The sequence below is a fragment of the Mobula hypostoma genome, chromosome 10, assembly GCF_963921235.1.
Source record: "Mobula hypostoma chromosome 10, sMobHyp1.1, whole genome shotgun sequence".
Lineage (NCBI taxonomy): Eukaryota > Metazoa > Chordata > Chondrichthyes > Myliobatiformes > Myliobatidae > Mobula > Mobula hypostoma.
In genome coordinates, this window is record NC_086106.1 from 19566060 (window position 1) to 19590006 (window position 23947).

At 46.3% G+C, this 23947-nt stretch overlaps 1 gene segment (V, D, J or C); it reads right to left on the minus strand.

Annotated features, from left to right (window-relative positions):
• Positions 1–828: 828 nt before the first annotated feature.
• Positions 829–18502, minus strand: LOC134352732 (immunoglobulin gamma-1 heavy chain-like). The segment is given in 9 exon segments: positions 829–1511; positions 2109–2429; positions 3772–4089; positions 4178–4480; positions 8023–8322; positions 9256–9549; positions 16531–16591; positions 17838–18139; positions 18249–18502. Coding segments are annotated over 9 exon segments (2331 nt in total).
• Positions 18503–23947: the final 5445 nt, after the last annotated feature.

Here is a 23947-nt window from a genome sequence, read left to right on the forward strand (position 1 = left end):
AGTCTCTCCTGACTGAGGACTGCCGTGACATTTGCACTTCAATCCCTCCCGCTCTGTTGGCATCTAAAAATTGGAACCCCAGAGTATTGAGCTGCCAGTCCTGCCTCTCCTGCAACCAAGTCTCACTAATGGTCACCATATCATAATTCCATGTGTTGATCTCTGCCCTGACTTCATCTGCCTTTCCTACAATAATACTTGCTTTGAGATATACGCAGCTCAGAACATTACTCACACCATGCTCAACTTCTTGATTCCTGACTTCGTCTAATGTCTAAAAACATCTGTCTCCACAACCTCTCCACAATCTGTTCTGACACTCTGGTTCCCATCCCCTGCAACTCTAGTTAAACCGGCATCCCCCGCGACCCCCACCATGCAGCACAAGCAAACCTTCTCAATGGGATATTAGTCCCCCTTCAGTCCAGATGCAATCCATCTGCCCTGACAGACAGATATTTAACTGCGCCATTGCAACAGAACTGTTCCCAACAATGGTATGTTTCATTTAGTTAGTGACACACAGGCACCAGATGAGGAGCAGCAATGTTAGTGGGGACAAGGAGCCCTCAAACAGTGATCCGACATCTTTGACATCGATACGACGTTTGGTCACTGGTTTCAACTCTTAACTCTTTGTCAGATTGCCGTACATTCTAATCTCTCTGACCATCAGTTGACAGCTGATCAGTGGGATACCCGATGCAGGAAGGGTTCAGATACCAGAGAAACAAAGATTACTATTTCTCCTTGACTGTGTGTTACATGCCATGCCTCATGTTGAAAGTTCCTTTTTCTCATCACCAAAAATCACAATTAAGACACTTTCATGTAATATTTATTGAACTTGGATCGGTACATTGACACGTACAAGGATATAATACATTGTGCAGTCCCACACAGGGCTGAAATCCATTCAAATGTGGCAGAAGAAGGTCTAAGAATGTACACACAAACTCAGAGATTTGTGGTGAATCATGTTTGTAGTTTAATTTGGTTCTTGATCTTAATTATTTTAAAAGGTCCAGATTTTAATCATGTTTTAATCAGCTAAATAATCCTCTGTGATAATTAATAATCATAAAACTAACAAAACTAGGGTTTCATGGATTGAATCACACAGTATTACACACAAGATTTAAAGCTATCAGTCAGAACGAGTGAGACATTGACCAGGGTGGGTTTGCTGTGAGATTTATTGATGCTTCGGAACAGGTTGGTTGTGAGCGACTCGTGACCCACCACACAGGAGAAAGTGGTGCCGCTATTCCACTCCTCAGGAGAAACCTTCAGCTGACTGGTCATTGTGTTCCAGCCATTTCTGGGGTCCTTGGTCACTGGCTGGTTCACAAACCCTGTCTTCAGAAGGGTGTCATTGGCCATCCAGGCCACATAGATCTCTGCGGGAGAGAACTTGGTGACCAGACACATCAAGGTCACAGTCTGATCGGTGTCTACCTCATCCGATGAAGTGGGGAGGAGGTAGACATGAGGACGAGTCACAACACCACCTGGAACAGAGAGAATCTCAGTTAGAATGAATCTTCCGATAATTCCCTACTTACCCGACACATTCTGGTCTTGCACCAACATGAACAATTTCTAAATCTGAAGGGCTTCACTTGATCTGAAACTGAAGGCTTTTCCCTTTCTGCTCATCATTGGGATTTGTGGAGTGGAAATCTAGGACCTGCTGCATTTTACATCTTCCAGCGAGGTTAGTCTATTCAGCTTAATCAATGGGAGTCACTGAACACGGCAACTCGACAGAAAGTGGAACTCAGCCCCTGGACTTGCATCATCCTGTGCTGTTTGTTCCATCTCCCCTGGAGCAGGGGTGGCAGTCTAAGCTGTGTACGTGTGAGAGGGAGTGAGAACCTGTGGAACTCTCTCCCACAGAAAGCACTTGAAGACATTATCTTATATATTCAAGAATGGGTTGAATATACTTCGGGTGAATGTGTCAAAGGATATCTGAAGAAAACAGGAACAGGGATTCAATTTGGAAGATCAGCTGAGACCAGATTGAATGGTTGAGCAGTGCTGGATGGTGATTAACCTGTCAAATAGCTAAGATCAGACTCACACTGAATTCTGTCCACACGTACCTGTGTCCTTCCTGATGGATCTCTTCACTGGTGTTGGCAAACTCTTGTCCTCTATCACACACGAGTACTCAGCCCCACTGTTCCACTCTGCAGCAGGGACTGTCAGTCTGCTGGTGATCATGTCTTCACCTCCATTGCTGTCTGGACCCAGAGTCCTCACCCCATCTTCTCTCTTCCTTCCGTTCACCTGCCAGGTTACACTGAATCCCTGTAAATCACTGTGAACCACCTCACACAGAATGGTCGCTGTCCTCTTTGTCCAGATCTCTTCGAAGGGAGGTTTGCTTAAAGTTACTGAGAGCGGGGTATCTGAACAGTCAGCTGGGAGAAACGTCACAATTATTATTTCAAAATTCCCAAATGGATGAGTTTGTCTGTGACAAGACCAACATTTCCTGTTCATTCCTGGTCAATGATTTGCCAGTCCCATCAAGATGAGATGAGACCAATCTACATTGGTGAAGAAAGGAATCTCCCCTTTTGACCAAACAGGGTAAATACCCTGAGCAAACGTAAATGAACAAGATTGGCCCTCAGACTGTTTTTGCAGTTTCATGGTCACTTAAATTGTTACCAGACACTTATTAAAACAGATACAGAAAATCCCCAGTATTTCAGACTGTGTCGGTGGAACGAGAAACAGAGCAAAGTTTCATGTGAAAATCTTCCAGAAAATACACTTCATATTTCAAAATTTCTGAGAAATATTTAGTTTTTGTCACAAATATTAAAATGCACTCTTTTTGTCTATCAGGTGTAACTAACATTTGCTGCTGCTTTGTCAGAATGTAGTGTGTTCAGGCCGCCCTCCAGAGGCTTCTACACATTGTCCAGGCTGACTATTCCCACACAGGAGCAGAGGGCGAGCTACTCTGCTGGAAATTCAGTCACATCTGAGACACTGATCGGAGGCTGGGATTAGGTTCAAAGGTAGAGGGAGGGAGCATATTGAAGACGAGTATCAGCGAGTTCCAGAGAGTCTGTCGAGTGAAATGGTCTGGATTCTCCTCCAGTTATGAAAGTATTTTCTGGGATACTCTTATTTCTATGGTAAAAGTGTGGATTATGTTGGTTGAGAGTGGAAAACAAACCGATGATTGGCTGATTTAAGTGCCAAGAGAGATGCAAAAGATGAAGGCATTGAGGCTGAGTCAATGGACAAACCGGTATTCAGCTCACTTCTCGATGAGGCTTCACTCGCCTCAGCACTGAACTGACTCTGCAGCTGCGGCCTGCAGCCATCGGCACTCACCTCAGCACTGAGCCTGGCTCCACGGCCGTGGCCTGCAGCCATCGGTCTCCTGCACCGGTTGCAGTGCTGAACTGGCAACGTGGCTGTGGATTTACTTCAGGGGGCTCTGAGTTCAGGTTCTGTGGATTGTTTGTTTGAATTTTTTTATTGTTTGCACAATTTGTTTTTTTCACACATTGGATGTTTGACTCTGAATTCTATTGTGTTTCTTTGTTTTGTGGCTGCCTGGAAGAAGAGAATCTCAAGGTTCTATATGGTGCACATACTTTGGTAATAAATGTACTTTGTACTTTGAACTTTATCAGTTCACTCACATAACTAAACCTGGGCTGCACCATGATTCAGTGTTTACCTTGAATGCATAGCACAATGTAAACAATTTCAATAATGGGATGCATCCCAGGACCCTACCTTGGACGTTCTTCACTTGCTTCTTGATACTGCTGTTGGAGGGGGGATGAGTCACTGTACAGCTGAAGACTGATTCTGTCTTCCACTCCTGTAAACTCACGGTCAGGAAGTGTCTGGCACTGAAAGTCCACCCCTGCTCCAGAGCGGTTGGTGTAGCGCTGGTGTTGGAGGTGATCACGGTGCTGCCTTTCTTCCAAATGACATTTATTTGATCCGGGTAGAATCCAGACACCACACACTCCAGTGTGGCCGTTTTCCAATTCTTGGTCTCTTCCTGAGGTGGAGGCAGCAGTCTGACCTTGGGACTTCTTATCTCGACTGGAATAGAAAAGAAAACTAAGGAAATGTCAAACATTTTGACTCAGGTAACTAATGCTGGCCATTTAATCGCTGGTCTCTTGCCCACCTTTGGTACTATTGGTCCGTGCTGACACTCGGGAAGATGAAGGAGATTCCTGAGCTGAGCACTCGTACTCCACCCCACTGAACCACTCCTCCACACTGATCTGGAGTTCGCTGAGCACTCTGTATCGGGACCCGTCCATCTCCGCTTGATGGGTGAGAATTCCTTTAGTTTTCTCCTTCCCGCCCACGTGCCAAGAGATGTGGATATCTTCGGGATCTGTACAGATAACTGTGCACTTCACGGTTGGAGTCTTGTCGATCCACATCTCTTCAATGTGGGGATTTTGAATAAAGACAGACAATTCTGTGGGTTAGAAATGGAAATGCTCAGAATCTTACTGGAGATATTTCCATTGGTTGTGTTAGGTCCAGGCAGATCATCAGTACTTGACAGCTGCATTTACTGCAAACAGAATAACAGAAACACCCAGGGCTGAGTCACGTGCCTCATATTCCTATAAGTTTGATTGAGAAAAGAAATTCAGAACAAAGGATGTGCTAACGAGGTTTCGAATCCCTTTCTAATAACTGTACCAATCGGTTCACTGTGAGACGGAGCTCTGTGAGACAGAGAAGCATGCAGATTTCTCAGCAGACACATAGCTCAGTCCATTCGTTGCTTGGAGAATCAGTGCCATTGATTAGTAACAATGAACACTGTGAATCAATGAGAATCCCTTTCTCCATCTGGGCTGAGCCTGGGATTCACTCAGTTTAATAACTTCACGTCCCGACATTCCAGTCTCACTGTGGCTGTGCCTCTCCTCATCTCTGCAACCTTCACCACCCACACGAGCTTCAGACAACATCGTATCCTTTCAACTCTGCTCACTCATACACCTGCACTACTTCTGCTGGTGCCTGTGGTTTTAGCATTCCTGTTGACAAACACTGAAGCCTCTGTCTCACTTGAAATGAGCAGCCATGGTCAGAGTGTATCCATAAGTTAGGGATGGATGAACTGGCAAAGTGGGTTCAAATCCCAACCCGGTGGATGGGAGTTTAAATTCAATTCATCAATGCTTTTTGGAATAAAAAGAAGACTACGGAGGTATTTGTAGTGTTATTCTCTGTGGTAATTTCCGGAGAGAAGTCTGGTCTGATCTGGCTGGTTTGTGACTCCAGACCTGCAGCAACACCGCTGGAGCTGAATCACCATCAGGAATGAGGCAGCAAGTCCCTCAGTTCCAGAGAGATCAGTGATTGATGGGAAATGATAAATGAATAAAACAGCTCTTTGATCAAGTGTTGGGTCACCTGTCATCTGGGTTAGAGTCAGTTATGCACTCGAGTGAAGTTGTTGAGGTCGTCTCCCAATGCACGATCGTCAGTTCACTTACATTGGAGCTCTCTGCACTTTGTGTTCACCATTTACACACTCGGTCACCTTCAGGCACGTGGGGTGTTTTTGCTCTTTGACATTTAGTGTGGAGGCTGATTGTGTTTGTGTCATGGCTGAGACCTTCAATGAGACTGTGAGTCAGTGTCTTTGTCTGAAGAAAGAGCAGACGTAACACACACAGTTCCAGTATAACTGGGCCGGATCTTCCGACAAGGTGTGATGTGTATTTCTTCACCTTTCTCATGTCAGTAAGATTATGAGCAATTTTCTTTTAAAACAGAAAGTCCGTGAGTGTAGTCTAGATGATCATTGTTGTCATGTAATATCACAAATATGCAAACCTAGGTGTACACTGAACGCTCACTGAATCATGAATCTTAGTTTAATCTGCACTGTGATGTTGTTAAACATGTTTTCTGCAGGTTTCTCAGTTATGTCCCATATCAGCCTGTCTGGATGTTCAGCAGTCCCTAGGAAATGCTCCCCTTATTGCTGAATGCTGGTGTTATTCTACAAGAAGCATATAATTCTGTCAATGCTTGGGTAATTCTATCAAAACATTCTCCTTTATGACATTCCTTAGAGTCACTGAGTTTCCCTCTTGGACTGAATTCAGTGTCCGACACGTGGATCAATGTAACTTTAGCAATTTGTCTGATCCAGGATTTACTCACTAAGCATGTCAGATTGGACAGGAGACTGGTTAGACCCCTGAGTCTTGTCTCACCAATTTGTCTTGTGCCCAACATTATCAAAGGGTCATCCATCCTTTGACTGAGTCAATTTGGAAATTCAGCCCCGTTCACCTTCATCACCTCGTGCCGCACAGCCATTGGGTGAAAAACAGGTTCCAGTTCTTGTTGACTGGAGTCAGACAGGAGGGAATCTGGCCAAGGAAACTGGAATTGGGATCTGAGTCACACTGAAGCAACAATGTACACAAATGAATGAGTGTATGGACAACCAGAAACACAAGAGATTCTACAGATGCTGGAAATCTTGAACAACACACACAAAATGCTGGAGGAACTCGGCAAGTCAGGCAGCATCTGTGGACGGAAATAAACAGTCGATATTTTGGGCCGAGAGATTTCACTGGTACTGGAAAGGAAGTGGGCAGAAGCCAGAATAAGAAGGTGGTTGGAGTAGAGAGGAATACATTCTGTCAGATGAGAAGTGATACCAGGTGAGGGGGAAAGTGTGTGGATGGGGGAGAGGTATGAAGTAAGAAGCTAGTAGGGGAGAAGTGGAAGAGATAAATGGCTGAAACAGAAGGAATCTGACAGGATAGTGGACCATGGAGGAAAGTGCAGGAGAAGGGGAACCAAATGGACACGATGGGCAGGTGAGGAGAAGTGAAGGGATGAGGGGGTGTCTAGTATGGGGAATAGAATAAAATGGAGAATAAAGGAGTGGGGACTATTACTGCAAGTTAAGGAGTAAGTATTCATGGGATCGGGTTGGTATATGAAGTGTTGCTACTCCAACCTGAATTTGGCCTCACCATGGCAGTAGAGGAGGCCATGGACAGACATGTCAGAATGGGAATGGGAAGTCAAATTGAAATAGGTGGCCATGAGGATAATAGAAATGTGATTGGAGAGGTAGTCAGTTTGAATCGTGTTTTCTTCTCTCTCTGTTAAACTTCAATCCCAATGGATACCAGAGGCAGATCTGGAATCCAGTAAATGGATTGTAATAAAATTCAATGACGAATTGTAGACAGCCAATCACTTTATTTCACACTTTCCTGCTGAACAATGATACTGTTGGGTAGAACCATCGGGGAATGTTGCATTGAGATTACTCTGGTAAAAGAACTTTGGCACAGGCTCCGGAAAACAGCTGGGACATTTTCCACCTGGAAACGGAAGATTCATAGATTTAAGTGTTAGATATTTTCACCTCTTTTCCCATGCTTAGGAAAAAGGGAGCCCCACATATTCCCACTTTCTCTCCTCTGTATATCACATCCTATCGGGATGAGGTTTTATCAGCAATGTTGTCTCTGAACCTGGTCGAGGATCTGAGGACACAAGGTCACAACATTCACTGGAGGATTGGGCATCAATTCAAAAATAATACAGGCACCTACATTTCAGTGAGTGGACAATTGACAGAAGAGTCTCTCAGGAAACACTGGAAACAGACTCTGGGGACTGAAGCAAATACAAAAGTGCAGAGATATTTTTTGAGGAACACTGAGAAGACAGTGAAAAGGGAACAGGGAGATCTTCTCCAGATGGTAAAGCCTGGGATGTGAGTTTTGCTCACTAACTTATTTTCTTTATAACTACAAACAGAATGGACAGGTGACCTCATCTAGCACCTTTCCTGCCCAGTAGATGGGGTTAAAGCTGCTGGTGAAATGAGTTGATTCAAAGTGCAAAGATCATCTGTACGTCATTCAACAAGGTTGACAGTAGGGACAGGAATTGTGTGGGAGTATTAGTTCAGTATTTTAGTACTCTAAGTTACTTAATTTTTCTTCAGACATCACTCACCCTCTTGATACGTCATGTTGACCTGACCACTGAAACCGGAAGGTGCGTGATTCACTTCACAAGTATATTTCTGTTCCTTGGTCCATTCCTGCACAGGCACTGTCAGGTAAGAGATTGTTTCAAATCCACCATCAGATCTCGGAGTGGAAGGGAGAACGATCCCTTTTTGGGCAGATCCAGCTTTTTTCCAGGATACTTTAATGTTGTCAGGAGAGAATCCAGATATCATACAGCCCAGGACAGCCTTTGCTTGACTGTGGATTGCCTCCCAGGATGGAACAAGGGAGCTGAGCTTCGGAGCTGTAACACATTTAATATCTGTCAGTACATGAATGCTTTGCCCATATTTTGGATGTTATTCTCCCTCATGTCGGGCAAGTTCCCCAATTCCAGCCCTCTGAAGCATGCTGTTAATTTACAGCTGATATGATGGCTCACACCAGTGAGTGGGAGGACTGGGTGTATAACTTGGGCCTCCCAGCAGTGTGTCCCACTGTGCTATGATAATGCAGAGAGGTGGGTCATGGGGTTGAGGTGCAGACTTGCCATGATCTCATTGTTTAATGGAGAATGACTGATACCAGCTCCTATGAGCAGGAGTACATGGTGTGGGACTGTTTCTACTGACAAGTTTGGGAAACACAATTATACTTTCAATGAGAAAGAAGAACAGATGTACAGCAGGACATTATTTTGTTGTAACTGCAAAGGCTTGTTCAGATCTGTGAGAAGATGGTTAAAGAAGGGCAGTGGAGTGGATTCCTCCATCACATTCACAAGGGATTGCTTTTCCCAGAAGAGGGGCAGCTGCAGGGTGGGAGGGGAAAGTGCAGGAGGAGTGGGGTAAAGTTTAAATTGTTGTTCTGTGTGCAGGGGCACGATGGGCCAGCGGTCTCTGTATGTGTACAGGAGCTGATCTGTAAGGAGGGTTTAGTGGGAGGGGGTGGTGGAGAGGCTCCTGAAAGGAGTGGATACAATGAAGGCAGATCAGCGCAAGTTGTTTCCTCCACCCTCCACTGATACTGAGTTTCAGTGAGTTCAGGAGGACATTTCCCCCATTTCAATTCCATACGTTTTCTCAATGTCATTTTGGTGAGGGGTAGTACTACTGTTGTAAGAGTAGATTAAAGGAGCTAATTGCCGTGCCCAGCATTATCTGACAAAGGTTCCCTCTCCAGATTTATGCCCTGAGATCAATGCAGCTTTCCAGAGAAAATTACGTCTCATACTAACATTGAGGTTTCTGAAACTCCGCTGTCACACTCCCTGCCTTGCAGGAGTAGAGTTTATTCTTCTTCCAGTCCACCGCAGAGACTTCGAGCAAGCTGCTCATCGTGTACTTTGAATTTTGCCCCAACACCGCCGGGTATTTCTTGATTCCACTGGTGATGTCCCCACTGTTAGTGGACCATGTCTGACTGATGCTCTCGGGCTGATAGTCCTTGACCAGACAGAGGAGGCTGATCTTTTGGTCAGATTCTGTGTTGCAGGAAGGAGTGATGTAGACTGATGGCAAGGACGTGACCCCTGAAATGGAAAGAAATTCACAGAAGTTTCTGTAAGTAAATGCATTACTGGCAGACAAAGAAGGAGACATGTTATGCACTACAATTACTACAGTACTGTGCTGAAGTCTTAGCCACATCACTGGACTACCCCCCACCCCCCCCAACACACACTGTAGTAACTTTATGTATTGCACTGTACCTCTGCCACTAAACAAAAACAAATTTCATGACAGATGGGAGTGAGGATAAACCTGATTCTGATGTGGGTCTCTATTGTGGACTGAGAGTGGGAAAGGGGAGTGAGTGGGAAGCACCAGAGAGATATTCTGGAAAGATCAATAAACCAATAGTTTGGAATCAAATGACCTTGCCTGTTGTCTCAGTGTTGGGAGTGTCTGCACCCGTGCCGAGCCCTGCCCCTGCCACACCTTCTCTGTCCCCTGTCCCACACAGGTCCCGCAGCGCTCCACCCTCACCATTCCCAACATCCTTTGCTCTCACCAGATTTACAAACTCACTGTCCATTCCACATTGAGAAATATGTTATTATGAAAAAGTTTTAGGCAAACTAGCAATACAGATGTGCCCAAGGCTTTTGCGCAGTACAGTTTATAAACCAGTAATTTCTAAAATTATTCACCCCATTAAATAATACTCTCACCATTTCAACACCCAGCTGGGAATCTGTGTCACTGAGCTCGGAGGCTATAGATCAGTCTCACAGTGGAGACTTGAGCACACAGTCACAAGTGTGACCCAACAACCCACCCACAGCCATACTGAGACAGTCATCCAATGTCCCATGTGTTGGATTTCAGACAAAATATCAAAGTTTTACCTTGTCTCTTCCCCAATTATAATTCCTGATTCTCAGAAGTCTATTCGCACCAGATTGGTGGAGTTTACAGAAAAAGTAAACATTTAGCAGTAGTTTATTTGAATAATTCTGATCTGTTCAGTATTGATGTTGAGTCAGAAGTAACCCTTGTGTGGATATCTGTACCTTGTCTCCAACACCATCTGTGTGATATAGTGGTGAGTGTCTGATGGTCTCTGCTTCTGAAATTCAACTGAACAGACTACCGTCAGACCATAAGACTGTAAGATATAGGAGCAGAATTAGGCCATTCAGTCCATCGAGTCTTTTCCGACATTCCATCATGGCTGATTGGATCCCACTGAACCCCTACACCTGCCTTCTCACCGTATCCTGGTATACCCTGACAGACCAGGAAATGATCAAATTCCACCTTAAATACACGCATAGACCTGGCTTTCACCACAGTCTGTGGCAGAGCATTCCACAGACTGTGCTGACTAAAAATGTTCCTCGTTACTTCCATTCTTAGGGGTCACCCCTCAATTTTGAGGCTGTGCTCTCCAGTTGTGGATGCTCCCATCATATAGAAAACATAGAAAATAGGTGCAGGAGGAGGCCATTCGGCCCTTCGAGCCTGCACCGCCATTCAGTATGATCATGGCTGATCATCCAACTCAGAACACTATACCAGCATTCTCTCCATACCCCCTGATCCCTTTAGCCACAAGGGCCATATCTAACTCCCTCTTAAATATAGCCAATGAACTGGCCTCAACTGTTTCCTGTGGCAGAGAATTCCACAGATTCACCACTGTCTGTGTGAAGAAGTTTTTCTTAATCTTGGTCCTAAAAGGCTTCCCCTTTATCCTCAAACTGTGACCCCTCGTTCTGGACATCCCCAACATCGGGAACAATCTTCCTGCATCTAGCCTGTCCAATCCCTTTAGGATTTTATACGTTTCAATTAGTTCCCCCTCAATCTTCTAAATTCCAACGAGTATAAGCCTAGTCAATCCAGTCTTTCATCATATGAAAGTCCTGCCATCCCAGGAATCAATGCGGTGAACCTTCTTTGTACTCCCTCTATGGCAAGAATGTCTTTCCTCAGATTAGGGGACCATGAAACATCCTCTCCACATCCACCCGATCCAGTCCTTGTAACGTTTGGTAGGTTTCTATGAGATTCCACTACATACTTCTAAATTCCAGTGAGTACAGGCTCAAAGCTGCCAAATGCTCCTCATATGTTAACCCCTTAATTCCCAGAATGATCCTCATGAACTCCTCTGGAATCTGTCCAATAACAACACATCCTTTCTGAGATATGGGGCCCAAAACACTTGCCAATACTCTATAAGTGTGGTTGACTAGCGTCTTATAAAGACTCAGCATTATTTCCTTGCTTTTACATTCTATTCCCCTTGAAATAGATGCCAACATTGCATTTGCTTTCTTTACCACAGACTCAACCTGTAAATTAACCTCTGGCAGTTTTGCATGAGGACTCCAAAGTCCCTCTGCACCTCTGATGTACCCTCTGCACTACATAATGCATCTGACACCGCCTCAAAATTAAACACGTGTAACTGAGGAAGAATTTCAACCGCACCGAGCCTGTGGAAATTACAAGCCAAACACCTTCCTGACGCACCAGGCCAAGAATCACAGTCAGAGGAATGGTGACTGTGATCCTTTGACAAGTCTAGTCTGTGAGGGAATCATTGAGGTGGAATCCACAGTTTAATCCCTGGGAACTCCAGCAAGGCCACGTGTCATGTGGTGGAGTGTGGTGACAGTTCCAGTGGCAGCTGTCACTCAGTAAATCCCGGGGTACGGTGGTCTGTGGAACTGTGAGACTGACTCCAGTGTAAGTGGCTGAACACTGGTAAATGGTTCACTTTGGAAATGCCAGCTACAGCCAGCACCATTCAAACCACAGTATCGTCAGCTTCCCTCGTACTCAGCAGCTGGGGAAAGGGATGGTCAGCTGTGGTCTGAGGAACCTCGCTGCTGTTTATCAGCGTCAACCCCTGACAACAAGGGAGTTACGGGACCAAAGATTTGGGACCATCAGGATGATCATCAGTAATCTGTGTCTATCTGTTCATCTACTGCACAGTCAGTAACTTTAAATTCCTGGGTGTCACTGTCTCAGAGGACCTGTCCTGGACCCAGCATATAAATGTAATTGCAGAGGAATCAGGACAGTGCCCCTACTTCCTCAGGAGTCTGCGGAGATTCGGCTTGATGTCAAAAACTTTGATAAACTTCTATAGATGTGTAGTGGAAAGTGTATTGACTGGCTGCATTGAGGCCTGGTATGGGAACACCAATGCCTTTGATTGGAAAATTCTACAAGAGATCATGGATTCAGCTCAGTACATAATGGGTAAAGCCCTCCCAACCACTGAGCACATCAACATGAAACGCTGTCATAAGAAAGCAGCATCTATCATTAAAGATCCTCACCACCCAGGCCAGGCTCTTTTCTCACTGCTGCCATCAGGGCAGAAGGAACAAGAGCCTCAGGACTCACACCACCAGGTTCAAGAACAGTTACTACCCCTCAACCATCAGGCTCCTGAACAAAAGAAGATATTTACACTCAAATATTGAGATGTTCCCATAAACAATAATCTCACTTTAAAGACACTTTATCTTGTTATTTCATGCTCTCATTATTTATTGCTGTTTCTTTAGGGTTGCATTTCAACAGTTTATTGTCTTCTATGCTCGTGCTGTTTCATTGATCCTGTTTACAGTTACGATTCTATAGATTTGCTGAGTATACCCACAAGAAAATGAATCTGAGGGTTGTATGTGAAGACATGTATGTATTCCGATAATAAATTTTACTTTGAACTTTGAGACATCAAATGAGGATTTCCCAGTGGTGGGGAGCTTTAGGAATTGTAGGCTAAAAGTGACCATTCCCTTCCAACATCACCCAAACAGACTAGATTGTCATGTTGTAGTTGAGTTTGTGGGAACAAGATGCAGACAAGTTGGATGTTTAGTCCCTCATATGAAGTGACACACTGCAGAAGTACTTGCTGGGTTGGGAAAGGCTCTGGGATGTTCTGGGGTTGCAGAAGTCAATGAAAAACAAATTGTTTTCATCAAAATGAATTCAGTAAAATAAAACTGGAAACAGCATAGTTGCCAGAAATCAGACTGACAGAGTCTGGTGAAAGGTCACTGATGTGAAACGTTAACTCTGTTTCTCACCCACAGATGTTCCCTGAGCTGCTCAGTGTTGGCAGTGCAGGAGGCACAATAATGTCAGTCGGTGAGATTTGCAGCTGAGGATCTTTTACATCCCGAGACCAGCAGGTGGTAAGTACAGTTCTGTCTGGATCAGTGTTCCTCTGGGTCTTTACAAAAACACCCATCAAACTGACAGCAGGGTACTGGGGTGAAGAGGGAAACTGGATCTGGGTGGGTCACAGGGTGCTGGGATGAAGAGGGGAACTGGATCTGGGTGGGTCACAGTGTGCTGGGGTGAAGAGAGGAACTGGATCTGGGTGGGTCACAGGGTGCTGGGGTGAAGAGGGGAACTGGATCTGGGTGGGTCACAGTGTGCTGGGTATTTGTACGATATAATCGATGATGAATCAGCAGATCTGGGGAAATTCGTTCTGGTTTTAGTCTATTGTAGTAAGTGGATAGAACATCAGGTACTATGAACAACTGGTGGGCAATTTTATTTATTCATTTTTAGGGATCTGTGCTTTGCCAGTAAATTCCAAATGAATTATACATCTGAGCTGCCAATCAGAGGGCATTTGGAGACAAACTCATTGATGGGTCAGGAGTCATAAATAGGCTCGGAGGGTAAGGATGAGACATCTCCTTCCCTGACAGATAAGAGTAAAACTGAAGGATCATCATTATTAATGGCTGGATTTAAAAACAATACCAATTATTAAGATTTTGGAAATCTGACCACAGATCCAAATCTGTTGCAGATTATTATGAACTGAGTTTAAATTTGTCGGTTTTGTTGTGGTGGTATCCGTGGACTGTTCATCCATCCCTCTGCACTACTCATCTGCTTTGATGTACTGCCCTGTTTCCCATCACTCCGAATCCAACCTTGTGCCTGTCCATTGGATCACTGTGTCCACGGTGTCCTGGACAATATTTCTCCTTCAATAACATCACCAGAACAGACTGTCTGATCGTTCTCACCTTGCAGTTTGTGGATTCTGCTGTGTGCAGAGTGGATCCACATTACCAACTCTACAACAGGGCTGTACTTTGAAACTACTTCATTGCCTGTGAAGAGCTCGGGGACACCATGAAAGGTGCTCAGTAAATGTCAGCACTTTATCTCACAACCACTTTTACTGAATCACCAGCAACACTGGTTAATGTAGGAAAGCACTTGTTAAACAAACCCAGTTGGGGGATGGAGGAGGATAAGAAATTAGAGCAGTTGCTCTGTCTGTGAACTGAAAATAAGCAGTTCATTTGAACAGTAAAGTTAAACTCGTGTCCCGTGAGTGTGTGTTGGGACATGTTGGGGGAAGCTTCACTCTGTGTCTAACCTCTGCTGCCCCTGTCCTGGAGGGATGGGACAGTGCAGAAAGATCTTTGTATCTAATCCGTGGCTGCCTGGAATAGGTTGAGTGAATTTGGCGTTTTCTCCTCGGAGCATCGTAGGATGAGAGGTGACTTGATAGAGGTATATAAGATGATGAGAGGCATTGATCATGTGGATATCGAGAGGCTTTTTCCCAGGTCTGAAATGGTTAACATGAGAGGGCACAGTTTTAACGTGCTTGGAAGCAGGTACAGAGGAGATGTCAGGGGTAAGCTTTTTTCGCAGAGAGTGGTGGGTGCATGGAATGGTCTGCCAGCAATGGTGGTGGAGGTAGATATGATAGGGTCTTTTAAGAGACTCCTGGATAGGTACATGGAGCTTAGAAAAACAGAGGGTAACCCTAGGTATTTTCTAAATTACGTACATGTTTGACACATCATTGTGTGCTGTAGGTTTTTCTAGGACATGGGAGCTGTAATCTGCATTTAATTCATGCTCTGTGTACCCTGAGGTGATTGATGGAATCCCTTTGAGGAAGAATTTCCCAGATTTACAAGATAAATACTGATTCCATTGAATGACACAGCAGAGAGTGAGGCCATTCATCCGATAGTGTCTGTGCTTCCCTTCAGCTGAGCAAACCCAATAAACCCATTGGTCTCTCTGCTCTTCCCTGTATCCCTACAAAAGGCGGACCTCCTCCTTTTCCCTCTCTACACTCACTATTAGCCACCACCATCATTCAGGCAGTGTGTTCCAGATCACAAACCTTCCCTTAAATACTCCCCTATTACACATTATTGACTTGAACGCTTCCCTCCCCACCCCACCTGCACCACTCCCCACTCCCCCACCCACCAATGCAAGGCTGCCCGGAATGTGTGAAGGAATTGTGATTTCAATTCCCGGCCATACCTTTCCTGCACGACTTCCCCACTGCCTTCCCAACCCCAAAATTCTTCCCCACCGTACCCCAACTCCTCACCCATCTGGGAATAAAACTAAAACATTAATCCCATCAATTAATCCTGGGATATCGCCGATACTTTTGCTGTATCCCGGGACGGACCTCAGGCCGGACATTACATGATGGGACTGACACCCACCTGTACCCTGGGGATATTGAGCCATCAACCAGATCATACATGTGTACACCATTCCCTCAGATTATGTCTTAATCCCATTACCTTCAACATGAAAGCAGCCGACAGTAAAACCCGATCCCAATAACTTGACACTGAACAGATCCATTGTTGTCACTGACAGGGAACAAGTTCAACTGCACTGAAACGCTCAGCCCCTGAACGTGGCTTCAGTCGGTGCTGAGGATCAGAAGCCAGACTTGAACCAAACACTGAGCTCACTCAGCACAATCGGCCGGTGTCAAGGCACAGTCTGGTGACAAAATCCGACCCCATTCCCCTGAGCCTGTTCCCGGTCTGTGGACAGTTCACTGGTGGGTGGGGTATGTACCCTTGTACTGTTACTGGGCTCCAGAGAAACCCGCCGGTTCGGGGAGATTCCTGTACTTGCGCTAAATATCTCACTGATTTCAGGTGAATCACCGAATTCGCCAAAACCGTAAATAAATAAAATACTAGTGCGTGAAGGTACAATTGAGAAGTTGGTCTTACCTGAAGTCACGGTCAGCGAGGTTCCTCCGCCCCAGTAGTCAAGATAGTCACAGTGCTCCGTCTCCCCATTCACCCAGTGCAGTAACTTCACTTGCCCGTCACATCCAATAATCTCAGCAAAATGTCAACATGATCCCTGTCCGGACCGGGAGCAGCCGCTTCCTAGATTTCCATCCCAAACTCCGTCCTTGTCCCTTCCTGGCGTGTGAGTAAGAGAGGCATTTTCACAGTTTTCTTGTCTGCGGACAACGGCTCCCGCCATTCCCCAGAATCAGAGTCGAATCATTTTGGGCTTTTAATTGTCCAGAAATTGACATTTGCGCCCAGCAGTCCGAGTGAGGCTTCATGCATTTGACTCTGGGAAGCAGCAATGCGGAATCCGTGGAGACAGACTGCGCTGCAGACGCTCCTTTGTCGGGACCAGTTTCTGTTCAGCTCCCCATCACTGTGCTCCATATCACGGTGCTTCACCGCAGGCCACAAACCGTCTTCATCACATTCAGCCCGAAATCCAGTGGATCCCAGAGCCGGCCAGCGGATTTATTAAACCCTCCCTGTGTGTCCGGGTGTCCCTCACAGCGGGTTTCAGTCTCGGCCATCCCAGTGCTGAAGTGGAGATGATATAACCCACCGGGACCTTTCACTGGGCTTCCACTGACAGCTCCTCCTCGGTGTTCCCGTTCCCTTCCAGACACATCTCCAGTGGAACTTGTACCCACTCCCGGATTATCCACTCGGGATCTGATTTATATCCACGGGTCCCGGGGTGAAGGCCGGCGGAAGCGGCCGAAGAGCCCGATTTAAAGAGTTTTGTTTCGGTGGGTTTGTGTATGGAGGGAGCCGCCATCTCTCACACTGTGCCACCCAGTATAGTCACAGTGATACACCGCCGTACGATAACCTCCGTCCCTCTCACTGTCTCCCAGCACAGTCACTCCTCAGTCAAACCGCACCAGAACACCAAAGTGTCTCTGATCATTAATGTTCCTCATAGCCCGACCATTCACTGTCACGTGTAGACGAAGGACCGACACCTGACCAGGTCGATCGGTGACCCCATTCCCACTCACGGCGCTTGGCTCCGAGTTGCCCTCTGAAGTGATCCGCTGAGCCCCTCGGTCCATCCGTCCAGCATCTCTTCTCGGGAATCCCCGCTGACAGCCCGCCTTCCATTGCGTGGACGAGCGGATGTGGCCCGGAACGACCGGGATACAGCTGTGGCGATCACTGCTGTCCTTTCCCTCAGCGCCCGAAGGGCAGGCGCTCTCGCTGGGTTTTTGTCCCGGTCCAGTCCCGGTCTCTCTCACTGTGTCTCTCGCACAGTAATAGGTGGCCGTGTCGTCCGGTCTCAGGTTGTTCATTTGTAGATAAAAGTTGCTGCTGTCCTTGGAAGCGGTGAACCGGCTCTGGACTCCAGGCGCGTAGTACTTGTAACTTTCAGTATTATGTGCTACCAGCCACTCCAGCCCTTTCCCGGAGACCTGTCTCACCCAGTGCATGTAGTAGCTGTTGACATTGAACCCACTGACCGCACAGGTCAGTCTGTGGGACTGTCCGGGCTTTACCGTCGCTGACTCGGGCTGTGTCAGCACGATGTCCGACCGCACGCCTGTCAATAAAAAAGAGCAGAAATTAATAAAATGTTCCACGGTCAGAGGTTCACAAAGCCTCCGAGAAACAGCCGGTCCCGGTTGGGCGACAAGCCCTGGGACACCCACCTGCCAGACAAGACAGGAGGAGACAGAGATAAGGAACGACCCCCATCGCCCTGAACACTGAGCCGGACTTGGACACTTTTGAGATCGGCGACTGCAGCTCAGGCCGGCTTTGTCCGGAGCCGCAGTGAGCGCTGTTTAAATAGGGACGTGGGCTGTGAGTGAGAGAGGGAGCCGCGGTTTGAACAGGCTCTCACACACCGAAACCAGAGGCGCGGCTTCCTGTCCCCACCCACAGCAGCGATTTCAATTCCCCAAAAGATGTTTGTCTCTGCAACAGGCGGCAGGTCAGCGGCAGTGACCAGATCCGGATTAAAGATCTGTCACACTCTGCTCGATTCATCAATTTCAGCGATGAACAGTTTGTGTAAACTGAGACACACAGAATCCCAGCGAGAGAGAATGAGAGACACCGGTCAGTGGACAGATGTCCCACCCCCACCCCCCAGAGACAGGGACTGAGAAACACTGGTCAGTGGACAGGGACGGAGTGACACCAGTCAGTGGACAGTTATTCTCCTTAGAGACACAGTGTGAGACTCTTTGCAGAAAAATGTATTTAGCAACAAAAAGAGTTACCACACAATCTTCTTACTGCACCCACTCCACTAGAATCAATGTTAAATGGAGATTCCTGGTGGAAATGGGTGGAATTTACACTTTTAAGATATTTTCTCTTTCAGGAACCAGGCACCATGAACTGCCAAGTCCTCAGCAGTTCTCCCCACAAAATCTCTTGGACCTGTTTCAGCCGGTGAGAGGAATAGGATATTTGATGAGGGAACTCGGGAGCTGAAGCCACACAACTGGAGAAGTTGTTGTTGCTGGTAACAGGATGCTCCCCAGTAGATTGGCAGACAAGCGCTGCTGAACGGTCCGTATTGAAAGGAAACTGAAGGGGTGGGGGAGGGCATACGGGATGCAAATCAGCAGGGTGGGTAATTTTGATCACCCACCCTGGTGATGGGAATACTGTGTGTCCCAAATTTTGCATCCTGGGTAAAGTATAAACCGGGCTGATTGAATTACTCATCAAGCCACAGCATCCCTCTCTCAAGGTGATTTGTCGTCACTCAGTAACTTTCATGACGCCATGGAAACCAGAGCGGTTTCTGCAAACAATGAAATACCTTTTGAAGTGGAGTCTCTGTTGTGACGGAGGGAAAGTGGGACCCAAATTACACAGAGCAACCTCTCTGAAACAGCAATGAAGTACCATCAGATCAGATATTAGGTGATGCTGATTGAGGCATCAATGTTGGGACAGATAGTGGAGAACTTTCCAAACCTTTTATGTCCACCTGACAGAACAACCTCACCATGGCACCAATCAAAATGGTGAATCTTTTTTTTTCTCCAAGAGGACCACAGCCTTGCTCTCGGGTTTGGAGGCTTGAAAGCCTCAGTGATCCAGAGATCTATGTTGGCTTGAGTCAGGGCCTTGTGCTTTAGCTCCAGATAGGGTCACCCATGCCAAACAGGTCAAAGGGTAGAGGCCAGACTAAAAGAGATCCAGGTTCGGAGTTTCAGATCAGGGTTAGTGAACCTGACTAGTCAAAATAAAAAATTGTGATTGTTACGAGATGCTCCCAACTATGCCAGCTTCCGGGATTCAGACTGTCTAACTCTCCGGAGTACAGATAGCTAGTTGCAGTCCCTTTAAGGGTTCAGGATGATCCCACTAATTGGAAATCATAACTTGGGTCCCAAGAATTGTGTATTTAAAGAATACCTGAACTGATGTTCGGTGCTCAATCATAAGCCCTACTCGTGATATCATCTAGCATTTGTTTTGTGCTCAGTTTTCGATCCAGTTTGATACAGTGTCTTGATCCTTACTTCAGATACTCCAGCAAACCAACCTTGTCAAGGACTGTCTTCACAGTTACGGAAACGGCAATGAAGAATCCTTCTACATCTGAATGTGATGGTATTCACTAGTCACCACCCGGGACTTGCATGGCTGACAGTAGTGAAAACTGAGAGTAAGCTACGGGTATGGTGAAGGGAGCCATGAACTTTGCCAATATCATGACCAAAAATGTTTTTTGGAATTGTCAAACCATGTACAACACTGGCAAGTTCACACAAATAACCACAGTAATGTGTCATTACAGGCAACATACACTGGGGTCAGTGAAAGCAGTTCGACAGAGTTTGGCAGATGAAAAGCAGCAACTGGTGAAACTATTTTCTATGCAGGAAGACAAGATGGTCAGCATCATGATGGTGTAGCTGTCATTTTGAAGAAAGGCATTGATAAGTCCCCACTGGAGTGAAAACCATTGAACAGTCGGCTGGTGAGAGTCAGGCTGAGAGTGAAGCAAGTGAACATGACTGTGATCCAGTGCTATGCTCCAAATAACAAGAGTGATATTGAAGAAAAGGACATCTTCTACAAACAGCAGAGGTAGAGTTAACACCACGCCATGACATAATCATCATCATGGGAGATCTAAATGGCAAAGTGGAAAATACAACTCACACTTTACTAGGATTATGGATACATAGGGATGTAGAACAATCAATAACAATGGTGAAAGACTGGAGGAATTCTGTGCCATGAGCTATCTGGTCACAGGAGGAACCCTCTTTCCGGACCACAAAATCCACAAACTGACATGGTGCTCACCCAGTGGACATGACAAGATCCAGATTGACCATTTGATGATCAATGGTACATGGAGATGATGCTTGCAGGATGAAAAGGTGAAGAGAGGAGCAGATACAGGAAGTAATCACCACCTTGCTGTAGCAGTGATGAAACTCATGCTGAGAACCACTGGGACCAGAGCACATGTACAAAGACGTCTTGATGTTGAGAAGCTCAAGGACACCAGTGTGAAACCTGTTGTCATCATTCAACTTAAAGAACAGATTTCAGGCCTTGGCGGGGATGTGTCAGTGTACAAAATCAACACGATGTGGAACCAGATTGTGTCAGTGTTCAAGGAGAGCAGCGAGGCTTGTCTACATTACAGAGCTGGAAAGACAAACAAAGAATGCATACAGCAGGAAATATGGGACAGCCTTAGAAGAAAGATAAAAACTCAGGATGAAAGTGTTCGATGCAAAGTCAACACAAATTAAGGTGAAACTTCAACTGGCATTCACTGAAGCTAGCAAGAATGTGAAGAGCTTTTAAGAATGGATAAAAGAGTCTACATGGAAGACCTTGCATGCTGGCCACAGCAACAGCCAATTGACGTGATCAGGAAAATATATACAAGATTTCAAAATTGGTATGTGGAAAGTTCCAAGCCAGACTAGTAGCCCCATGAGAGTTAAGAACTGTCTACTTTTGACAAAGGCACGAAGAATGATGGACAGGGCATTTCAGAGATTTACTGAATAGACGCAGAGGACCTAGATATCAACGCAGATCCACTCAAGCAGGAAGAGATTGTGTGACAAGAATACACATAGATTAAGATGTTCGCTGTCCTGTGTGATCAGCAGTTGGTCTGCCACCTGTCTTCAGGAGAGAGAGAGATAAGGAAAACAATGGAGCAGCATTTGGAGATGTGTAATGAAGGGGAAGGAGAGCTGTCAAGAGCGGCTCCCCCTTTGAACCCTGAACTGTTTGAAGTGATGGACAGGCGATACCCCAGCAGGGGGATAAAAAGGGACAGGTTCACTAAGGCAGGATACACACGACACCCAAGGTAACGAGACCCTGGAAGCGGTGTGCCTCTCACAAGTCGGTGGGAAGCTTTTGGACGGCTGATCGCGGGATCAAGCCTTAGACGCTCAGGGTGGAAAGGCACGATTGGCGGGAACCTGGTGTGTGTCCACCCTTGCCTGGGTACCAGGTTCAATGCAGGGAAACGATCGTATCTGGAAACGGAGGGGTCACTGTCGGTGACCTCAGATGACATCACAAAGGACTCGCCCGAAAGCTGACTGCGAAAGTCTGTGTGAAAGCTGTGCTGGATATTCATTCGTTTTTGCTCTCTCTCCTCCCCCCCACTGTCCATCACCATGGCAACGATTACTGCGAACTGAACTAAATTGAACTGGACTTTGTGTCACTTTGAAACTGGTCATTTACCCCTAGACAACGATAGAGCTTGATTGATCCTGTTATCTTAATTCTGTGCACAGGTGTGTTTATCATTGCAGAACTGTTGCATTTATTATCCTTTTGATTAGAGTACTGTGTTGCTTGTTTCTTTAATAAAACTTTCTTAGTTCTAGTAATCCAGACTCCAACTGAGTGATCCATTTCTGCTGGTTTGGCAACCTAGTTACGGGGTACGTAACATAAGTGGGGTTCTCATCCGCGATTTTGAACGCTAAATTTGGGACGGAGTAAATTGATTGGGTCAAAATTCCCAAAAGAAAGAAAAGACAAACAGCAGAAATGGAGGCTGAGGAATTTATAAAGGCGCCGACCTTGGAGGCATTAGAGGATGCCAGGAAATCGGAATTGGTAGCTGTGGCCAAACTGTTGAATCTTGCTAAGGGGAAGTCGACAATGAGGAGAGAGGAGATACACAGAGCTATTGTAGAGCACTATGTATCTAAAGGTGTGTTTCCCCAAGGCGAGCTGGGGGTGGTGTCTATTGAAAAACCTGCCGGAGACGCGGTACAGGTGCAGCTTGAACAACTGAGACTCGAGCACGAGTTCCGGGTACGACAGTTAGAACACGAAGAGAAGCAGCTAGAAAGGCGGGAGAAAGCGAGCGAGTTAGAAAGGCGGGAGAAAGAGAGCGGGTTAGAAAGGCGGGAGAAAGAGAAAGAGTTAGAAAGGCAAGAGAGAAAGAGGGAGAGACAGTTGGAGAGAGAAGAGAAAGAGAGGCAATGGGAGCGAGAAGAGAGAGAGAGGCAGAGGGAAAGGGAATTTGAGCTGGAGAAGTTAAAGATAAGGGCCGAGCAGGGGCCCATGCCGAACCAAGGTGGAGGGTTCCGGGCAACCCAGGAGGTTAGGCTGGTTCCCCCATTTGACAATACCGATGTGGATCGGTACTTTCTCCATTTCGAAAAAGTGGCTATAAGTCAGGAATGGCCGAGGGATAAGTGGGTTGTTTTGCTTCAAAGTGTACTGAAAGGGAAAGCCCAACAAGCTTACTCAGCTTTGTCCGCAGAAGATACCCAGAGGTATGAGGTGGTGAAAGAGGCCATCCTCAGGATTTATGAGTTGGTCCCGGAGGCATACCGGCAGAGGTTCTGGAATGCGAGGAAGCAGTGGGACCGCACGTATTTAGAGTTTGCCCGTGAGATGCAGACATATTGTGAGCGTTGGTGCGCCTCGAAGGGGGTAGATGGGGATTATGACAGACTGCTACAGCTGATCCTGATTGAGCAGTTTAAAGGTTGTGTCCCTGAGGGTATGAGACCCTACCTAGATGAGAAAGAGGCAGCCACGTTAGCCGCAACTGCTAAGTTAGCGGATGAGTATGCGTTGACGCATAAAATGAAGTTTGCCCCGAGTAAAGGCTACCAGAAGGGTAGTCAGGACGGCGGGGAGAGTCCGCCGGAAAAGTCAGAAAGTAAGCCGGGGACTAGTGAGAAGGATAAGGTAGACCGGGAGCAGTCTGGTAGGAAGTCTCCTGGGGTCGTCTGTTATAATTGCGGGAAAGTCGGACACTTTGCGTCCAGGTGCTTTGCCCCATAGAAGGAAACGGGAAAAGGAAAAACAGCGATTTTGACTGGCTGTATCGAGCTGGTAAACGAACCGCTAGGGAAGGACAGGTCTGCCA